Source organism: Tenrec ecaudatus, chromosome 6, assembly GCF_050624435.1.
Source record: "Tenrec ecaudatus isolate mTenEca1 chromosome 6, mTenEca1.hap1, whole genome shotgun sequence".
NCBI lineage: Eukaryota > Metazoa > Chordata > Mammalia > Afrosoricida > Tenrecidae > Tenrec > Tenrec ecaudatus.
Window position 1 is genome coordinate 60,701,339 of NC_134535.1, and position 17,488 is coordinate 60,718,826.

The 17,488-nt window shown below is 39.5% G+C and overlaps 1 protein-coding gene across 2 annotated transcripts in view; it reads right to left on the minus strand.

Moving 5' to 3' along the window:
- Positions 1-17,488, minus strand: part of RAB3IP (RAB3A interacting protein) — a 53,217-nt gene that overhangs the window by 20,950 nt on the left and 14,779 nt on the right. For both annotated transcript variants that reach the window (XM_075551288.1, XM_075551287.1), the window contains 4 exons: positions 16,691-16,949; positions 5,290-5,385; positions 2,815-2,892; positions 1,831-2,034 (listed from right to left, as the gene is read on the minus strand). In XM_075551288.1, coding sequence (XP_075407403.1) covers positions 1,831-2,034; positions 2,815-2,892; positions 5,290-5,385; positions 16,691-16,949 — 637 coding nt within the window. The remainder of the gene's footprint in view (positions 1-1,830; positions 2,035-2,814; positions 2,893-5,289; positions 5,386-16,690; positions 16,950-17,488) is intronic.

Consider the following 17,488-nt stretch of genomic DNA (forward strand, 5'->3'; position numbering starts at 1 on the left):
ACAATAACTAGGGACATAAACCCCACAGTAATTAAGTAGAATTCTAAGGAAAGAGTCTAGTTTAAATTCTAAGGAAAGAGTCTAGCTTAAAGGCAGTATTTTAAGCCATATAGTAAAAGCAATGTGCCAGTAGCTACGCTAAATGCAACCCACTGCCATTGAGTCCATGTTGACCATATCAGAAGAGAACTGCCCCGGTGGGTTTCCACAGCGACAACTCTTTACCAGAGCAGATAGCCTCATCTTTCTCCCATGGGCCAGCTGGTGGATTCAAACTACTGACCTTTACAGTTAGCAGCATAATCAGTATCTCACTGACAACAGGTCTGAAGTCCTTCAAAAAGATTTAATCTATAGGGACCCCATCACTTAGATGAGGAAATTGGGGCTTGGAGAGAAAGTGTGACCTGCCCAAGGTTACACAGCAAAAAAGCAGTAAGTAGTATGTGTTCAAATTCTAATTCGAATTAGTCCAAAATTTTTACAATGTGGATGGGCGGGCATATGTGGGTGTTTAATACTTACAATGCAAATTCCTACAGACATAGATATGTGTTCATTTTAATCTAGATCTTTAAAATGTTTTTAAAGACTCACACCAGTCAAATCTATGTATTTCTTTATTTAACATTTTTAAATACAATTTTCACAAAGCACCAGCATCTATATTGTACATAGAAAGCAAATAATTAAAGTTGCTATTTTTAAGTTATATACTGCCTACTTATATTTTAAGACATTTTGTGAACTAAAAACGAAACAAAATTTTCATGAAAATAGCCTTAAAGTGTGTTATTATAAATAACAAAGGGGAAAATGTATAGCATTTACAATACTATGAAACATTAGCAAAAATAAAGTTGTGCCATGCAATGAAAACTGTTATTTGAATCCAAAGAAATGACCATTAAAATTAGGCTTAAAAAGTGTCCTAGACATTTAATAAAAAGCAATCTGAATTCTAGACTGCCACGCTCAGCATGTGAACAAGCAGTGAAATTCTCTGTTGTTGGCATCATTTTATTAGTAACTAAGCAAAATATGACTCAATTAAAAGATAACCTTGGCTACGTAGTTAATAATCTTGTTCCACGTAAAAATTTAAGTCAACAAGCATACTCAGTTTCTTCAAAACTAATAATCATACCAAAGGCTAGAAAAAAAGAGGGAATGCTCCTCTGATTACTCATCAATCTCCTTGGAAATGCTTTCATTAAAATTATACGTTCTCTCATAATGTACAATGACTAAGTAAAAAACAATTTATAATTCTACAATTTTTATGCAGAACCGTTCAAAATATTTACACATTATCTTGGGCAGCTTTCTATCTTTTAAAATGAAAAAGGGCTACTATTATTTCTAATGTTTTTATTTAATTATCTCAATTACCTCTAAGGCACCCTTACCAATATAGAATTCTACTTCACCAGGATTTAACGATATTCACCATTCTTCAAGAAAATCACCTGATCTTCATAAATTTCATATATACACACTATGTTCACATTTTGCTAGAGCACACTAGCAATAAACTTATGACTAGCCGGATAAATAAGTCAATTCCACAAATCACAAGAGTTTGCTTCCCTCAATGAAATAGCAAGATTAAGAAACTTACCAAGTTCCCAACAGGTACTCCGAGGTGAGCCAGGTGAAGAATGGACCTGAAGAATCCCTGAAAGCAGCCACCTCTAGAGAAAGCCTCCCCATCTGAATATTGCATATTTTGTACTAAAAAATTGCTGGCAAAAAGCATACCTGACATTCTCAGTCGTGAAAATCACTAAGTACCAAAGGAGTCAGAGGGGACAGTCCTTGGCGAGTTACCTCTTTGCAGTCTTTTACAATTGGCTGCATCACACTGAGGTCCTGATGACTGCCGCCCATAGCACTGCTTGTACTTTTATTCCTTGTGTGCCCCCTTTTAAAAGGCGTCTTTCCACCTGGCAAAGGTTCTTGTGTAGGTGACGTTGGAGAACTGGACAATACAAGTGTCTTCAGTGCGGCCACTTCAGCTTGAAGTACGTCAATCTTGAAAAGAAGTCAAGATACACTCAATATCTTGTAGGACACAAGGAAACGCTAGCAAGATAGCAGAAACATTTTCTTTCCAAGAGGCAGAAATAATTTTTTGTATTTCCTGTGAGACCATGAAACGTACTGTATATACTCACGTATAAGCCGACCCAATTATCAGCCGAGACACCTAATTTTACTACAAAAACTGCATTAAAAATATGCTGGAAAAACTCGGCTTATCCATGAGTATATACGGTAAGTAAAATAAAACATTTTTATGTTTCCATATGGCTTGGATTCAGGGACTATACATAATGCCAAATGAAAATTTTAAAATCATCAAAATATTTAGCATACGAGTTATTTTTAAAATCTTCGAAAATAACAGCTTATAATCAGCTGTAGTGCATTCCTAAAACAGCAAACTCTAAGAAGACTTTTGTGACTTCTTAAATAAAGACAATAAAAATTAACTTTACAATGTGATTCTATAATCCTTTTTAACACATCTAAACCTTTAAATCATTTGTTTCTAATATGAATGGATACAAAAATGTTCAGTTTCATGAGATCTAAAACCCAAAAACCAAATCTACTGCCATCAAATGAATTCTTAGAATGACCCGATTTAAATCTTTAGGGGAGTTTTCTTCTTTCTAGTTTTCTGTAGTTTCCAACTCTTCTAAAATAAGCACTACTTATTGGAACAAATGCAATAGATTTTGAGGTATCTTAAAAGAAGAATCACTAATTTCCTTGGATGTTATCTAATTAGAAACAGCAGAAACGTACTTTCCCTTGTGCTTCCTTTAGCTGCTTTTCCGCGGCTGCCTGCTTGACGTTTGCTTCTCTCACCATCTTATGCGCTTCCTGAAAAAGTTAAGACCTCACGTTCAGAGGCAAAGCATCATTGTCTGCAACTGAAACAAAGACCTGCTACCAAAATGGATCCTGAAAAGCAGTACAGGTGGGTCTCCAACAGGGCTGCATCCCACTGACTCCCTGATGAACTGGGTTTTTTTGTTTTTGTTTTTTTTAAGTTTTCCTAATTGCTCTTCAGTCGATTCTGGCTCACAGTGATCCTATGCAGGGCCTGGAGGCTGTAAATCACTACAGGAGCAGATTAGCTCATCTGTTTCCCATGGTGGGCTGATGAGTTTGAACTGCTGAACAGTCAAACCTGATGATGCCACCCGGGCTCCCTAAAATTAAGGATAGGTCATGTAGAAAGTCATTATTAACTAAAGGAACTGATACATCTACTTTTTCACCTAGAGTCCCAGATATTATCATCATAAAATTGGCTTCTAACAAGACAATACCGGAAGGCAAAGTCATCTTTATAAATCTCTTCTATATACAAAAAATACAATAAATCACAGAGATCTTGCTCCAGATCTTTAATTTCCTACTCTTCTTACATTTATCTTCTCTGATTACTATTAAGTGACTAGGTAACTAAGCAAATAAGTGAATTACTATAGTTTAAAAATGCTTATGAATGTAAGTGACCCCAAAAAGGTAGAGGGGAGGACAAAGAGCTATGGAACAGAGAAGGCATGAAAGGTCTACCAGTTTAAATAAAGCTTAAGGCTACCAATCACATTAGTAATCACTGGGTAGTGATATGAAAAAATGTAATTAAAAATAATAAAACAGAAAATTTTTACCATAAATGTTTTATTACATTGAAAGTTTTAAGACTAAATTTCTTTACAAAGAAATATATTCCAAATAAATAAAAGAAATATATTCAGTGAAAATGGCATTAGCCAGTCCATTAATACATTAGTATTTTTTATAAGGAATTTTCGGAGGCATACATTCTCAATCCAAAGACGACATTCTAAGGAAATGGTTTTGAACCCAAAGTACTAATCTCATCCTCAACTCCCAGAAATATTTAAATTGCCAAGTGGACCAGACCCTTTGTGGGCAAAGTCAAAAAGACACAATCTCCTACAAAGTCAAAAGCAGTCATAATAAGAAACACTGCTCTAGTTATCTAGAAGTTTTTATATCAGTTGTAGATGAGGCTATATATCCACACAGGTATGCTGAAGATGCAGCTATAATATCCACGGAAGTATGTCTGCCCTCTTTGTTTGTTTTTTTAAAAATAATTTGTATTGGGAGTTCTTACAACTCTTATCACAATCCACACATACATCTATTTTGTCAAGCACATTTATACATATGTTGCCATCATCAACAAAACACCCTCTTTGCTGTTAAATCATGTAGTTATTCTAGAGTAAACCCGAAAAACTTGATAAAATAAAAATTCATCTCCTTGCTTTCCACATATGCATCATTAAATGTGCATTAAATGTGGTAAAGCAAAAGCTCCCTCAACACTCCAGGGTGACACAAGACTCTCCAAAGCAACCAATCCTTATGAATGTGCGCACTGTGGGAAGGTTTTTAAACAATACACATGCCTCATTCAACATATGAGAATTCACAGAGAGGCCCTATGAATGTAAAGAGAGTAAGAGAACTTTTACTCCATCCTCACACCTCATTCAACATATGAAAATTCAGTGGAGAGGGGCCTTTATGAATGTAGGGAATTTGGGAGAACTTTTACTCAATCTGCTAGCCTCAAACGACATACGAGAATTCAGAGGAGAAAAGACTTATGATGCAAGGAATATGGAAATTAATTTAGTCACTCCTCAAACTTCACTAAACATATAAGAACTCGTAGTGGAGAAAGACTTATGAATGTAAGGCATGTGGTGACAGGTTTAGTAAATCCTCACACTTCCCTGTTTATATGAGAAGGACTTATCAAAAAGCTATATGACTCTTTAGTAGTGTACTACATTCTTTAATTTCCAGTTCATTTTCTGCTATAACTTCTAAATACACAGCATATATTTTATAGATTATTTTCTTTTTATTTACATAGAAATTGGGGGGGGTACGTTTTTTTCAATACTCAGTATCACCTTTATTAAAAATATTAGAAAATAGTGGATAAACCATTTTAAAATCCCTATATATCAGTGAGGTAGTAAAATAAAATTACTGGGTAGTTTTGTTTTGTTGGGTTTTGGGGTATTTTTGGTTTTTTCCTTTTAAGATCATTTTAAGTTACTGAACCTACATTTCTTGAAGATTTTATTTCATATTCTGCTTAAGAGAATTTACAAATGTGAGAAAAGCAGCATACCTTTTTCAAGAAAGCCTCAAAACACAATCCTATCAGTATGTAAAAAATCAAGATGTTGCTCTTGCCACGATGTGAACAGACAGACCAACCTCAAAGAGACTCGCTGTGAGCTCCTCCAATTCCTGTCCAAGTTGATCTCGCACTTTAGAAAGCCTCTCACATTCTTCATCTTTTAACTTCAGTTCCTATGGGAAATTGATAAACTCATCCAGGAGTTCCAGTTTGAATTTCATTCAAGGGATTATGTAACTTTAACACATTTTTAAAAAGTTAATACTGCCCCCACCTTAATATTCAGATTGAATGTTTATATAGCACTTGCTATGTGGAAGATCATCAGGTACATCTAAAACTACAAATAATCCCAACTAACATTACATGTTCACATTTCTTTTATCAACCATTCAAAGATATGCTGTATTACTCATGAAAACAAACAAGAGGATTTCATATTTCCCTCAACTTTTATCTGAATATATTTCTACAAAATAAGAAATTTCTTCAATTTATCTTTACAGAATTTTAATTATTTATTTTGATATTTACTTTTAAAAGTATCTAGTTATATATCATTTAATGGACTTTATATCTATTCCATATAAAATTTCCACTCAGAGGCTATATTCACTTAATACTTCAACCAGAGGTAAATGATGCCTATCAGCATTGAAAATGAAAAAGATAACGACAAAAATCATACCCTACATTTAAACATGATTCAACAGGGTATAAACAGGTATAAAAGTTTCCTTATGAAGATGTTAGAAATATGTAATTTTATTTTCTTTTGTTGTTGTTGGATGCCCTCAAGTCAGTTGGGAGTCATAGTAATTCTAAGTACAACAGACGAAACACTGCCCATTGGTCACCCCTTGTTGCCACTGGGTCAATCTATTTCGCCAAGGACCTTCCTCTTTTTCACTGCCCTTCTGCTTGATAGCATGATGTCCTTCTCCAGGAACTGGTCTCTCCTCATCACATGTCCAACCATGAGGCAAAGTGTCATCATCCTTGCCGCTAAGGCGCATTCTGGCGGTACTTATTCCAAGAAAGATTTGGTTTTTTTGGCAGTCCGTGGCAATCTTAATATTGTGCCAGCATGATGATTCAAAAGCATCAATTATGCTTTGGTCTTCCTTATTCGATGCCCAACTTTCACATGGGTATGAGGCAAGTCAAAATACCATGGAATGGGTCAGGTGCACCTTAATTCTCAAAGTAATATCTTGTTTTTCAACACTTTAAAGAGGCCTCATGCAGCAGATTTCCTCAGTGCAACTCGTCTTTTGATCTCTGTCAGTGACTGCCGCTTCCATGAGCATGGATTGTGGATCCAAGCAAGGCAAAATCCTGGACAACTCCGACCTTTTCTCCATTCATACAATGTTACCTCTTGGTACAGTTGTGAAGATTTTGGTCTTCTTTACATGGAGTTAGTTGTAATTCATATTGGAGGCTGTGATCTTGGACCTTCATAGCAAGTCCTCCTGACATTCAGCAACAAGGTTGTCATCTGCATATTGATGGTTGTTAATAAGCCTTCCTCCAATCCTAATACGGAATTCTGTTTCATATAATCCAGCTTCTCTGGTGATTTGCTCAGCATACAGGCTGAATAAGTATGATCAGAAGATACAACCCCGATATACAACTTTCCTGATTTTAAACCATGTGGAATTCCCTTGTTCTGTTTTCACAACTGCCTGTTGATCCATGTACAAATTTACATTCTGTAGTTTTAAACTAACCTTTCAAATTTACAGATAAAAAATTCAAGTTTTCTACATAAGAGTTCGAATTACATTTGTGCTGTAAGTTAATCATGCTTTAAACATGGGGAATAGTTTTAATTTTTGTGGTAAAAAAATAGCTAACAAAATATGCACTATCTCAACAATGTACAATTCAGTAATACTGACTACATTCTTCAAGCTGTGTAACCATTCTTCCCACTGTCCTTTGGCAGACTATTCCACCACAATCAACATACATTCAATGCTGTATAGTTTTTAAACACCCATTCCTCACAAAGGCAGTTTCCCAGGTTACTAACAAGACTCCTTACTCAGGGCATAGGTAAGTCAAACATCTGCTGGTGCTATGGGTTAAGCATTGAGTTGTCAACTACAATGTCAGCAGGTCAAAACCACGTGCATCCTGCTCCCCCAAAATTTATAATCTGCAAACTCCGACACAGGATGGCTACGAGTCAGAAGTGACTCCATGGCAGTGGGCTGGGATTCATAGTTTCAAAGTAACTTACATACCACTAAAGGGCAAATATGAGTTGTTCTTAAGTGGGATGTTTACACTACAGGGGCCCCACTATGCAGCCAGTCGTATATCAGAAAAATTTAATGATGACATCATCAACAGAATGATGCAGAGAGAATCCCCACAAATCTTGGAACATGGGAGAATGTAGCTTTCAATGGCCTACAATGACGGGTCATCAACTGTACAGAAGGGAGCAGGAGACATTTCCCAAAACCAACAGGAGGGGAAACCCTTGAAACATAAACTGAGAAAGTTATCCAGGCCCTATCTTACTCCTTTACCCATCTCCTAATAGATCAGGACAATGCAATGCATTTAAACACAGGAAATACATAAAGTTATCAAAAGAACAAGGACATACCTAAAATGAAGTCACTTAGAAGAGGAAAAAAATCAGAACGGTTTTTAACTTCAACAGTAATATTTTATGCCAGAAGACAATGAAGTTACATTTTCATGATTCTCAAGGGAAAAAATTAAGCTGAGAATTTTTATATTCACCCAGGTATCCTTCATGTATAAAGACCAAAGCTCCTATTAGCGCTATAGACCCCAAATACTCATGTGAAGGATGTGAACCCTAAAATGGGCAGTGGCTCCTAGTCCCCCCACCCCACCTTAGAACTCACGGGACTGAGACTGCTGCTGGGGGCCACCACCATGGCCTACGAAGTCTGCAAGTCTGTCTTCACCATGGAAGGCAGCACAGAGCCATCTTCTTAAATCAAGAAGGGCACCATCCTGGCTGAGGCCTTTGCTTTGGGATCCTGAGTTACAAAATCCCATTATCTATGGTGTTCAAGCCAGACTCCAACCTCTGCCCCCAAAGTCTCCTCCAAAGGCCTACAGATGGTGAGCATCTCCCTGAGTGTTACCGCAACCCAAAGAACTTATCAGCAGGTACCAGGATCTAGAGTTAAACTACCAGGAGCAATCACTGTTGCCTATTATCAATGAGGTACTCAAAAGTGTAATGACCAAGTTTAGTGCTGGACAAATGATCTCCCAGGAGGCTCCAGTATTCCTGCTGACAAGAGGGCCAAGGACATCAGCCTCATCCTGGATGATGTAGCCATCACAGAGCTGAGTCTCAACAAAGAGACCACTGCTGCAGAACCCAAAAAATGGCCCAGCAGGAAGTTTAGTGGGTCCAGTTTTTGTTAGAAAAGGCAAATTAGGAACAGAGGCAAGAGATGAAGCAGGATGAGGCCACCAAGCTGCTTGAAGAAGCACTGAGCAAGCACCCCGGCTACATCAAATTGGCCCAAATATCTCCAGGATATTAACATATCTCACTGCTGACAACCTTTGTGCTAAAACTACAACATGAAAGTTTCACTCCAAATTACTGAAACCCAGATGAAGGCTGAACATGATAGTGTGACAAGAGGAAAGTAAAAGGAAATAGAGGAAAGAACTAAGAGGCAAAGGGCATGTACAGAGGTCTAAATACAGGCATGTATACAAGTAAATATATGTATACATGATGATGGGAAAATAGAGCTATGTGCATACATTCATAGGTTTAGTATTAATGTATCAGACAGACATTGGACCTCTAATCAAGTGCTCCCTCAATGCAAAAACACTCTGTTCTATTTAACTGGCATTCCATGATGCGCACCTTCCTGACACAATCGCTGAAGACAAAACGGGTGCATAAGCAAATGTGGTGAAAAAAGCTGATGGTGCCCAGCTACCAAGATATAGCATCTGGGGTCGTAAAGACTTGAAGATAAACAAGCGGCCACCTAGCTGAGAAGCAACAAAGCCCACGTGGAAGAAGCACACCAGCTTGTGTGATCATGAGGTGCCGATAGAATCAGGTAACAAGCCCAAAGAACAAAAAATCATACCATTGTGAATGAGGGGGAGTGTGGACTGGTGACCCAAAGCCCATCTGTAGGCAACTGGACATCCCCTTACAGAAGGGTCGCAGGGAGGAGACAAGCCAGTCAGGGTTCAGTGTAGCAACAATGAAACATACAAATTTCCTCTAGTTCCTAAATGCTTCTCCCCCCCCCCTCTGCCCCACTATCATGATCCCAATTCTACCTTACAAATCTGGCTAGACCAGAGGATGTACACTGGTACAGATAAGAACTGGAAACACAGGGAATCCGGGGCACATGATCCCTTCAGGACCAGTGGTGATAGTGGTGATACCAGGAGGGTGGAGGAAGGGTGGGGTGGAAAGGGGGAACCGATTACAAGGATCTACATATAACCTCCTCCTTGGGGAGTAGACAACAGAAAAGTGGGTGAAGGGAGACATCAGACAGTGCAAGATATGACAAAATAATAATTCATAAATTATCAAGGGTTCATGAGGGATGGGGAAGCAGAGACAGAGGGGGGGATATGAGGAACTGATGCCAGGGGCTTAAGTGGAGAGCAAATGTTTTGAGAATGATGAGGGCAATGAATGTACAAATGTGTTTTACACAATTGATATATGTATGGATTGTATTAAGAGTTGCATGAGCCCCTAATAAAATGATTGGCAAAATAACTAGTAAATAAAAATTATATCATTGTGAATGAGGGGGAGTACAGAGTGGAGACCCAAAGCCCATCTGTAGGCAACAGGACATCCCCTTACAGAAGGGTCTTGGGGAGGAAACAAGCCAGTCAGGGTGCAGTATAGCACTGATGAAACATTCACCCTTCCTCTAGTTCTTTAATGCTTCCTCCCCACCACCCACAATTATGAACCCAATTCTACCTTACAAATCCGGCTAGACCTGAGGATGTGCACTGGTACAGATCGGAACTGGAAACACAGAGAATCCAGGACTGATAAATCCCTCAGGACCAATAATCAAAGTAGAGATACCAGAAGGGGAAGGGGAAAGTAGGGGAGAAAGGGGGAACCCATCACAATGAGCTACATATAACCCTCTCCCCGGGGTCGGACAACAGAAAAGTGGGTGAAGGGAGACGTCAGACAGTGTAAGACATGACAAAATAATAATAATTTATAAATTATCAAGGGTTTCTGGGGGAGGGTGGGGAGGGAGGCAGAAAATGAGGAGCTGATACCAAGGGCTCAAGTAGAAAGAAAATGTTTTGAGAATGATGATGACAACAAATGTGTAAATGTGCTTGACACCATGGATGGATGTATGGATTGTGATAAGAGTTGTCCGAGCTCCCAATAAAAAAAATTTTTTTTTTTAAAGAAAGTTTCACTCTGAGAATCAGCAGCCTTATAAAGGCTAAAAAAAAAAGGGGGGGGAGTCTAGTGACTGAGAACAACCCAAGAGAAGGAGATCTCTCTTTCCCTTGGTATGTGAGGAGTCAGCTAGGGGTCCAGGGTATCTCTAGTCTGCCCAGTTTGACATGGAGGCCCACTCTGCACCCACACTCCCTACCCTCTTGGACTAATGGAAGGTTGGCCCTTTATCAGGAAATCACTTTCTTCTTCCTCTTTTTGTGTAGAAATGAAAAAGGATAAAGACCAAAGAGAACTTTAAATCTGAAAAACCTTAGATAGTATCTCTCCCATGAGTCTGCTTGATTGATTGATCCGGTAGAGGATGAGTTTCAGAGGACAGAAATAATTGAGCATGAAGGACTAAGAAACAAATACATTTAACTGTAGAATTACAAATACAGCTGACAAACGAGTACGTAAATGTTACAGGGCTTTGCAATGCAAAACAACACACACATACACAAATAGGATGAGATTAGGTTTACTAACTGCTTAAATCTAAACTGGAAACAAATAGATACTAATTGAGGCTCACAAATCAATTAGTACAAACCTAAGCATACTTAAGACAACAGGAATTATCATTATAGTAATGCAACTAAAATTGAATGACAGGGGAGGAGGGAAGAAACTATGAACTACACTATCTTAGTATTGTTTATGATGCAGAGCAAAGACAATGTCTTGAAAATGCCCACGCATATACACAAATATCTCTGGTTAAAGGTAACAACTGGAATAAAATCAAACCTTCCAAAATGCTAAAAGGACATACAAAATAGGGTGTATGCATACCGAAAACACATCTGAAAGCTATATGACAGAAACAGCTCAAGCACAGCAATGTTAGCAATACATTCAGAGGGGCATAGCTCACTTATTAAAAGAAAATTCTTTTTATCCTGGCTAATAAAGCAAAATTCATCTCTATGCTCTATACAAGAGCTGTACTAAAAGTGATTCAGATAAATTTAAAATAAAAAGATGGGCAGAGTATGCAAAAAGTACAATAAAAATTAAAATAGGACAGGCACCTCAATCTCCATCTCAGACTGAAGAGGATACTGGGCAAAAACCGTTCAAGGAAAGGAAGGAAGCCTCGTCGTGTTAACTGCAACATACATGTCAATTCTTCAAACTCCCTCTGCCAAAAACACCCACAGATGTGCACCTAGACACAAAGGATGACCTATGATGTTCTTGATAAAAAGAGATTATAAAACATCTACTCTCCCTTAGCTAATCTACAAATACAACCAGGCATAAATTTAATGACAAGTCTTTCAAACTCTAAACTTTCACAAATTGACAATTTAAAAACTAGGTCAATTCATTCAACACTTCCTACCAAGCAGGTGTGGTAGCCAGCCCTCAGGTACAAAATCAAGTTACCGTAGTGAACTGTCCCCTTGGGAAACTTACAACTATTGGACTACATAAGTCATCCATGAGGGCAAAATTCTTGCTCCCAAAGTGACACCAACCTCATCCTAATGTTAAAGACCACCTAAAACATGTGTTCATTTTCCTTTCTCCACACTCTAAAGTGAGACTTAAAACTGGTCTATCCACTCCTCATCCTTTTCTCAATTTGATCCCATCCATCTGATCTCTTTCTCCAGAAATATCTACTTTATCCCTTATAGTCCAACTCCATCTACCTACATAAAGTCAAATTTATTCTTCCTGTGAATATTTTTTAGAATGGAGACCTGGTAATGAAAGGGCTCAGTAAATCTTTCAGAATAAGAGAGTAGGGAGAAGGACCTGTCAACCTAGACCCCTCCAGGAAAAAAAAAGAGAGACAAAGATGAGGCAGTTCACTCCAAAACTGGTTGTGGAGTTGACACAAGACCCAGCAGTGTTTTTTTCTGTTGTGTGTGTGTGTGCGTGCGTGAGTCAGGAATCATCTTGAAGGGGGGCTACCAAGGCATTTCTCAATATGCCAGAGATGGAGAAGAAATGATAGCTGGTTCATGATTTTCATGAGATCATGGTCTAATGAAGATTGCTGCCGTCAGCATAAAAAGAAAAAAGAAAGGAACTCTTCACAACTGAACCAAAAGACTGCAGTTGTCAAGGACTGAATCTTGCTTGGATCCATAATAAATGCTTAGGGAAACGGTTGTCAAGAAATTAAATGACACAAAGCACTGCGAAATTTGCTGCTTCAGACCTCTCTAAGGTGTTAGAACATCAAAGATGTCCTTTGGAGGTCACATCAGACTTGCAGTACCGCTTTGGAAAGGCAAGGGTGAGCAAACAAGAGGAAGACCTTCAACAGGATGCATTGATGCAGTGGCTTCAAAGCAGGCTCAAACCTAGCCATTCTAAGGGGGGTGCCGGCCTGGGCCGAGCCTCGTGCTGCTGCTCACAGGGTCTCAGAGTCACAACCAACTCCCTGGCATCTAAGAATGCCAGGAAGTAAAGGTGTAGTGCTATTTCACTCTTGATCTTAACTTGCACTTCCCTGATGGCTAATGGCACTAAACCTTTTTAAATGTGCTTACTTGTCATATGAATATTCTCTTTGGAAAAATGTCTTTGTGTCTCTCGCGGACTGTCATAGTCTGTCCGTCTACATTACACATGCAGACTGCCTGTGCCTCAATAATTACTGGCTGCTTTGAGTGAAGCATATACATCGCCTAGCGTATGTCAACCAATCCAGGGGACCCACATTCAACTGTGACCAAGCCAGATACACGAGACACCCGGATGGCAAGTGAAAATTATTATTATCATTATTATTATTCAAAAAACGCAAACAATAAATAATAGCAAGTTTCCCAAAGGGGAAACTTTCATGCTTCCTCAAATTATCCTTGGACATTTTAAACCCACTGTGGTTGAGTCACATGCTGTGTTCACATTGGCACTGTTCCTGGCTGCTACACAAGAGCCGGTGGGGCTACCAAGACTTCTACTCTGCCATACCAGTAGGACACCCCATATGCACAATCTCCAAGTCTCCACCACGTTCCCGCCACACTACCTGGCCCTGTGGGGCTCTCTTGTCACCAAGCCATCCAAATCCCACTGCCTGGGCAGGAGGCCTGCAAAGCTTGCACAGGGCAGACAGGCCTCTCCTACCCTGTACAAGCATTATAGCTCTTTTCTCTCTGCTGCCACACCTCTTGCCCACACGCATTCTCTCCTGCCCAGCCCCATTTGGCTCCAGAAGACCCCAACACATCATCTGCCAAGGCGACCCCTACCTGGGACACACTCAGGTTTCAGCCCTGCACAGGTGAGCAAGTGTTATCTCTCCGTGGTCCCACAAGCCCACTGCAGCCACTGGGCTTGGACTCTGGCTGTCTCGCCATTCAGCGATGTTAACAACTTTCTGTTGGCTTCTGCAGGTTATCACTGAAGCAGTCACTCTCCACTCCAGACTCTTCTTGAAGGTAGTGAGGTGTCCCCTAACTTTGTGGGGCAGGCCTTAAGACAAGCAAATTCCTTGTCAATTTCAAGGCATGGCCCTCCCACCAGGATCTTAGTGGGCTGCAAACCAGTCAATTTTCAGGGTAATCTCGACCAAGTTCTTGCAAGACTGTGGCCCAAGTCAATCACTTGAAGGGAGTTACAAACTATGGCTGAAACAACCATAGAAGGAGAGTTGCCTGCACAGCACTCATTTTCCATAGTCCACATACTGATCCAATACATACCTCACAAATAAAGGAGGCTTTTTCATCTTCCCAGCAAGGGTCATTCATAAAATCAAAGATTTTAATTTTGATGAAGTCCAATTTGCCAAATTTTCATTTTATGATTATGCTTTTGATATCAAGGCTAAGAACTTTCTGGCTAGTCCTAAATGACAAAGATTTTCTATTCTTTTTCCTAAAAGTTTAACATTTTGATTTTATATATAATTCTGTAATCTACTGTGAGTTTACTTTTGTGTTAAATATAAAACTAAGGTTAAAGTTCTGTTTTTCTTTTTTGCCTTAAAGATGTCTAGCATCATTACTTAATCTTTGCTCAATTTGAAATGCTTTTGTACCTTTGTCCAAAATCACCTTTGTTTTACATCCTAGATTGTACTCAAGGGCCAAGAACAAGTTACTATAACCGTATAGTGACTAATACATTTGTTGTCATACCGTGGATATTTGATGGGTCTTGTGGCATACTAGGAGCCCTGGTAGCATAGGAGGTCTGTGTTGGGCGGCAAACCCCAAGGTCATCAATTTGAAACCACTGTCCACTCCATGGAAAGGTGAGACTTCTTATTCCTGTAGAGAGTTAGCCGCAGAAACCCAAAGGGGCGGTTCTACCCAGTCTTAACTCGGAGTCAGACTGGACTCCATGGAAGTAAGTTTGGTTGGGTTTGGGTGGCATAGATATTTACAAGCTGAGCTGCTATCCACAAGGTCAGAGGTTCAAACCAACCAGCCACTCCCTAAGAGAAAATGAGGTCTTCTGCTCCTGTAATGATGTATAGCCTCCGAAACCCATAGGGCACTACTACTCCACCTTTAGAGTCACTGTAACTGATTCAATGTCAAAAAACAAAACAAAACTGATTCAATGTCAGTGAGTCTTTGAGTTGTTATCTCCAATTCAACTCATTGCCATTGACACGGTTACCCTACAGGACAGGGTAGAACCGCTCTGCTAGTTTCCAAGACGGTAGTTCTTTATAGGAGTAAAAAGATTCATCTTTCTCCCATGGAGTGGCTGGAGGCTTTGAACTGCTGACATTGCAGTTAGCGACCCAACACGTAAGCACTGCACCATCAGGGCTCCTCTTGATAAGTGTAGAGCTGTTTAAATTATTTGTTTCAGGGAGAGGGGGGCGGGGAGGGAGGGGTAAAAATGAGGCGCTAATACCAGGGGCTCGGGTGGAAAGCAAATGTTTTGAGAATGATGAGGGCAACAGATGTACAAAGGTGCTTGACATACAATGGATGGATGTATGGATTGTGATAAGAGTTGTACAAGCCCCCAATAAAACGAATTTTAAAAAATAAAGAAATGAAGAGGAATTTTGAAGAAAAATTATGTTTCATATTGGGTAAATTGTGGTAATTTGTACACAAATGTCTACTCTCGAAAATTACAGTTTCAACAGGCTGCCGGGGAAGTTCCACCTTGCCCTATAGGGTCGCTATGAGTCAGCATCGACTTGATGGCAGGGAGACAGAGGATAGCTGTAGAGTCTGTAGTGGTAGCCCATTTCATTCCCATCACTGGTAACTTGTGTCTGAGGGTTTTTGTCAGTCTTGATAAAAGTTTGTCAATTTTATTGATATTTTTAAAGACTCTGCTAATTGTTTCATCCATAGACTCTATTGTTTTTCAGCTTTCAAGTCATTGAGTTCAGCACTTACATTATTTCCCTCCTTCTGTTTTCTTTGGTATTTTTGCTGTTCTTCTTTCAGGTTTTTGAAGTAAGAGCTTTAAGAGCTTATACTGTTGGTTTGAGGCTTCCCTAGAAAGTATGTATGCGTAGTCCTATAAACTTCTCTCACAAGCACGGCTTTAGCTTTTCCCCACAAATTTTTATCTACTATATCTTCATTTACGTCCATGTATTTTTTATTTCCCTTGAGACTTCTTCAACCATCATTATTTAAAAGTGTGTTGTTCAGTTTCCAAATGCTTTATAGATTTTCTCATTATCTTTCTGTATTTATTTCTAGTTTGGTTTCATTATGGTCAGAGAAGAAACTCCAGTATATATGCACACGAGGAGGGAAAACGCCTCGCAGGGAATATAACTCACTAAACTTGCATTATAGATAATGCAAGACAGGGAGCAGGCAACATAGGGGCAGAAGAAGAGTTTCAGAAGTATTCTTTGATCGCTGTCTTTCAAACCCAGCCAATTTCACATATTCCTAAACACTCCCAAGAGGAACTAAGAACGAGCATACGTGGAAGGGTAAGGATATCATGTATGAATACCATTTCTGAGTTGGCCCCACCCCAAATATTAGAGTATAAAGCAAAAACAAACAAACAAAAAAGGAAGTGTTTATTCTTACCCTCTGAGCTTTGGCAAGTTCTTCTTTCAGTCTTTCATACCCCTTTTCTCTGACTTCCAAAACAGACGGGCTCCGCAGACGGGACAGACTATCAGTACTCAGCCCAAAAATGTCATCAGTGCCTTCACAAGCTTCTGTTATCGTGGCACCCTGTAAAAACTCCCTCTCTGCGTTACAGTGGTTCTTTCTGGTCGGAAACTTGGCTAACCCAGCCGTGACTCCAGAGGTAGAACAAGGTGCTGGGTCTGTAACATGGGTGCTGCAAATGAGAGACACATTTTTCTTAGAAAACACTATCAGAGGCTCAAATACTACTGGTATCGAAATAGGTTCAGAAATACGCTATCCAATATTGTAGCCATTATATTTAATTAATAGTGTGTCCTCAAACACGCTAGCCACATTTCACATACCGTACTCAGCAGCTACATACGACTAATAACTGTCTAATAGACAATACGGAAAGAGAACTTTCCATCCCCACAGAAGAGGTCACAGCAAACGACAGGCCACCACGCTCTCTCAGCACCACAGCTGTCGGTGCTCATATTTAATTTAGTTGTCCCAGGTGTGACTCAGAGGTAGAACAATGCACTTGGTCTGTAAAGTGGATGCTCTGTAGGAGCTGGCCTGCCACCTGTTTCTATAAGGCTTGTGGGCCTGGATGGTATAGCACTGAACTCCTACTCAAAAGGTTGGCAGCTCAAACCCACCCAGAGGTACCTCAGAAGTAAAGCCTAGCACTCTACTCCCAAACATCTGCAGCTTTGAAAATATTACAGAGTATACAGTTCTACT